Below are 2,847 nucleotides of genomic sequence, written 5' to 3'. Positions count from 1 at the left end.
AAAAAAAAAAAAGTCTAAGGTGATCATTGTTTCTATTTTTTTTTGCAGTTCAAGGGTGGGTGTTTGCTGCCAATGCAGTAATAAAGCGCTGTTTTTGTTGATTCTTCATGAATTTGCAGCTGCCCTGTCACTGCAAGCAGGAAACCCACAGCTGCTTGAAGTATGCAGACAAAGAATAAAACATGAAGAGAAGAAAGGCTGAAGGCTGAGTTGCTGGTGCTTCCAAATTCCAGTTTCGTGAGAACTGCAGGCGGGGCTCTCTCCCCAGAGGTGGAAGGGGGCTGCGGGGGCTCTGCTCTCAGCCAGCAGAGGATATACAACCTGGGCCTAAGTCAGGTTCCTGCTACCTCCAAGGAAAAACGGTCTTAAACTTCTAAGCCCCCGAGGCTCTGCCGCCTCTCCAGGTCTTGTTAAAATGCAGACTTCCACTCTGAGATTGATGACTTCAGGGGCTCAGAGCCCTTGCTTGAGAAATCCCTCATCACCTGCCGGCAGTTGCTGCCATTTATCACTTACTGAGTCCTGTGTGCCAGACTCTGTCCTAAGGACTTTGTATAATTGTCCAATTTATCCTTACTAAGAATCCCATGAGGTCTCTGTGGAGATGTGGAAACTGAGGCTCAGACACACTGAGTAATTCTGCCTGGAGTCACACAGCCATAAGAGACAGCAAAGGTCTGGTTCTGTGTAAGCCTGGCTTCCAACCCTGTGTTGGGAGAGACGGAGAACAAAGGCCCGGGACCCGCAGGACTGAAAGCCTGAAAAAGCGAAGCAACCAGGAGACGCAGAAGTCTTGTCGTTGAGTCGCTCAGTCGGGTCCTGCTCTTTGCGACTCCTTGGACTGTAGCCCGCCAGGCTCCTCTGTCCATGAGACTTCCCAGGTGAGAAGACTGGAGTGGGTTGCCATGCCCTTCTCCGGGGGATCTTTCCGACCCAGACATTGAACCTGCATCTCCTCGGTCTCCTGCATTGGCAGGTGGATTCTTTACTGCTGAGCCACCTGGGAAGCCCCAAATAAGTAGGTCGCACTGAGATTGCTGGATTCAAAGTCCAGAGTGCTAACCCTTACACCACAGGGCCACTATAGGAGGTCTACAGTGGCCCAGAAATCACGGATGTGCAAACAGGTAGGGGACTCCACCCAGAGAAGATGTATTTTAAAAGTGAGGCCTCAGACACAGCCACTTGCTCCCCTTCTTTCAGAGCAGAAATGAGTGGCTCAGTCCCTGGGACTGCATTTGTTACTAACGTGTGCCGTGAACAGTTGCAAACGGAGGCCCTGGGTGGGGCTGCGGGCGTGCTGACACAGGCTGTCCGGTCCTTGGCATGGATTACCGGTGGGACGCATCAAGATGGCCTCTGCCTGGAAGGTGCTTTGTCTTGTTTTCTACTACAGCTGTGTGAGGTATAAGGTGTTTTGCAGAAAGTGTTCGGGGTACTTTTTCCAAATCTAGGCAAGTTCTTCGTTTCTTAGACCCACAAAAAGCAGCACTTAGAGACAGTGAGGCAGTGGAACTCTGGCTGATGAAACGTGAATTGCTGACCTAGATAGAGCTGTTACGACTGACTTTGAACAGCTAGAGGCAGTGAGACTGAGAGGCCTTTGCATTCAATAATCTCGGGGCATGGCCAGGCTCACATGTTCAGCGTGAACCAGAACAAACAGGAAATGCCCACGTTTGTGAAAGGGAGGGCGGGGAGGTGCCCAGCCCCAGTGCCCACTAAGCTTCCCGCTTTGTCTTGCTTGCAGGTGTGAGATCAGCGAACTTTGTCATGGAAGCCCGACAATTCCAGCTGTTGTTAGGAATGACACCTGCCTCCTGGGCGATGTCATGTCAGACCTGAAAAACAGCTCTCAGGGAATCTTCTCTGCTGTGTATTGAAATTCATCTAATTATGATGTATTCCCTGCTTTGGACAAACACTTGACATAGGTAAGATCAGACTGCCACCAAAGATGAACCAGGGAGCAATTATTTCTTTGAATAAAGGACTCATCAGCTTGCAAAAGGTGTCAGGGTCATGTTTATCTTACCTCCAAGCTTTGCAATACCTTTAAAATTAAGTCCATATCCAATGTTTTCATGTAGCTTACTTACTGCACCGGTTATTTTTCACAAGGTGCCACTGCTAACATTAACAACAATTTTCTCTTTGCAAACACTCGATAAACGCATTTCATTTGATGTCCACACTTGCCCTGTAAGGCAAGTCCTGTGGGATGGGCCGTGTGGTCATTTTTATACAACATGTGATGATCCATGAGGCTAAGGTTATCCGCAGGGGAGAGGGGACCCTAGACACCGGCCTGGATATTGTGGCCTTGGCCGCAAGCTCCTGTCCACCTCTCTCTGGGCCCCAGCAGCCGTCAGCCAGCCAAACACCTACCTCCTTTCCTTCTTCCACAGAAAGAAAACTTGGGTAGATCCACTTCGCAGACGGGGTAGGAGAAGTTCAGGATGGACAGTCCTTTACTGAAGAGCGCGACATCCAGAAACAGCTGCTCGATGTCCTCCCCTGGGGGCAAAGGGGAGACCAGCTTTTTCCTGTTAGTGTGGGCTTCACTGAGCATCAGAGTGTTCAGAAGTCATAAAAGCCTGAGCTGAAGGACCTTTCATCGCCAGAAGTCTGCGCCGTATGGCGAACAGCTTTCTGTTTTGGTAAAACAGCCTTTGGGCAGTGCGACTGGGACATGTCTGTGGATGAAAGCCTTTCACTGACTTCACCTGCCTGGAGCAGCTAGCTGACCTGCACCCATGCCCTGACGCTGTGGACCCCGGGGACCTGGCTCCTACAGCTTCTCAGCTACGTGGTCCCAGGTGCCTCCCCCAAGAGTGGCGGGGGGGG

General features: G+C 50.7%; 1 protein-coding gene across 3 annotated transcripts in view; it reads right to left on the bottom strand.

The window, feature by feature from the left end:
• LY86 (lymphocyte antigen 86) overlaps window positions 1-2,847 on the bottom strand; it is a 43,608-nt gene that overhangs the window by 11,364 nt on the left and 29,397 nt on the right. For all 3 annotated transcript variants that reach the window (XM_010835835.1, XM_010835834.1, XM_010835836.1), the window contains one exon: window positions 2,389-2,517. In XM_010835835.1, the coding sequence (XP_010834137.1) occupies window positions 2,389-2,517 (129 nt within the window). The remainder of the gene's footprint in view (window positions 1-2,388; window positions 2,518-2,847) is intronic.

This window comes from Bison bison, unplaced genomic scaffold (genome assembly GCF_000754665.1).
Source record: "Bison bison bison isolate TAMUID 2011002044 unplaced genomic scaffold, Bison_UMD1.0 scf7180017864053, whole genome shotgun sequence".
NCBI classification, from domain to species: domain Eukaryota; kingdom Metazoa; phylum Chordata; class Mammalia; order Artiodactyla; family Bovidae; genus Bison; species Bison bison.
Note: the sequence above shows the minus strand (reverse complement) of the source record. Positions and strands in the feature narration are given on the sequence as shown.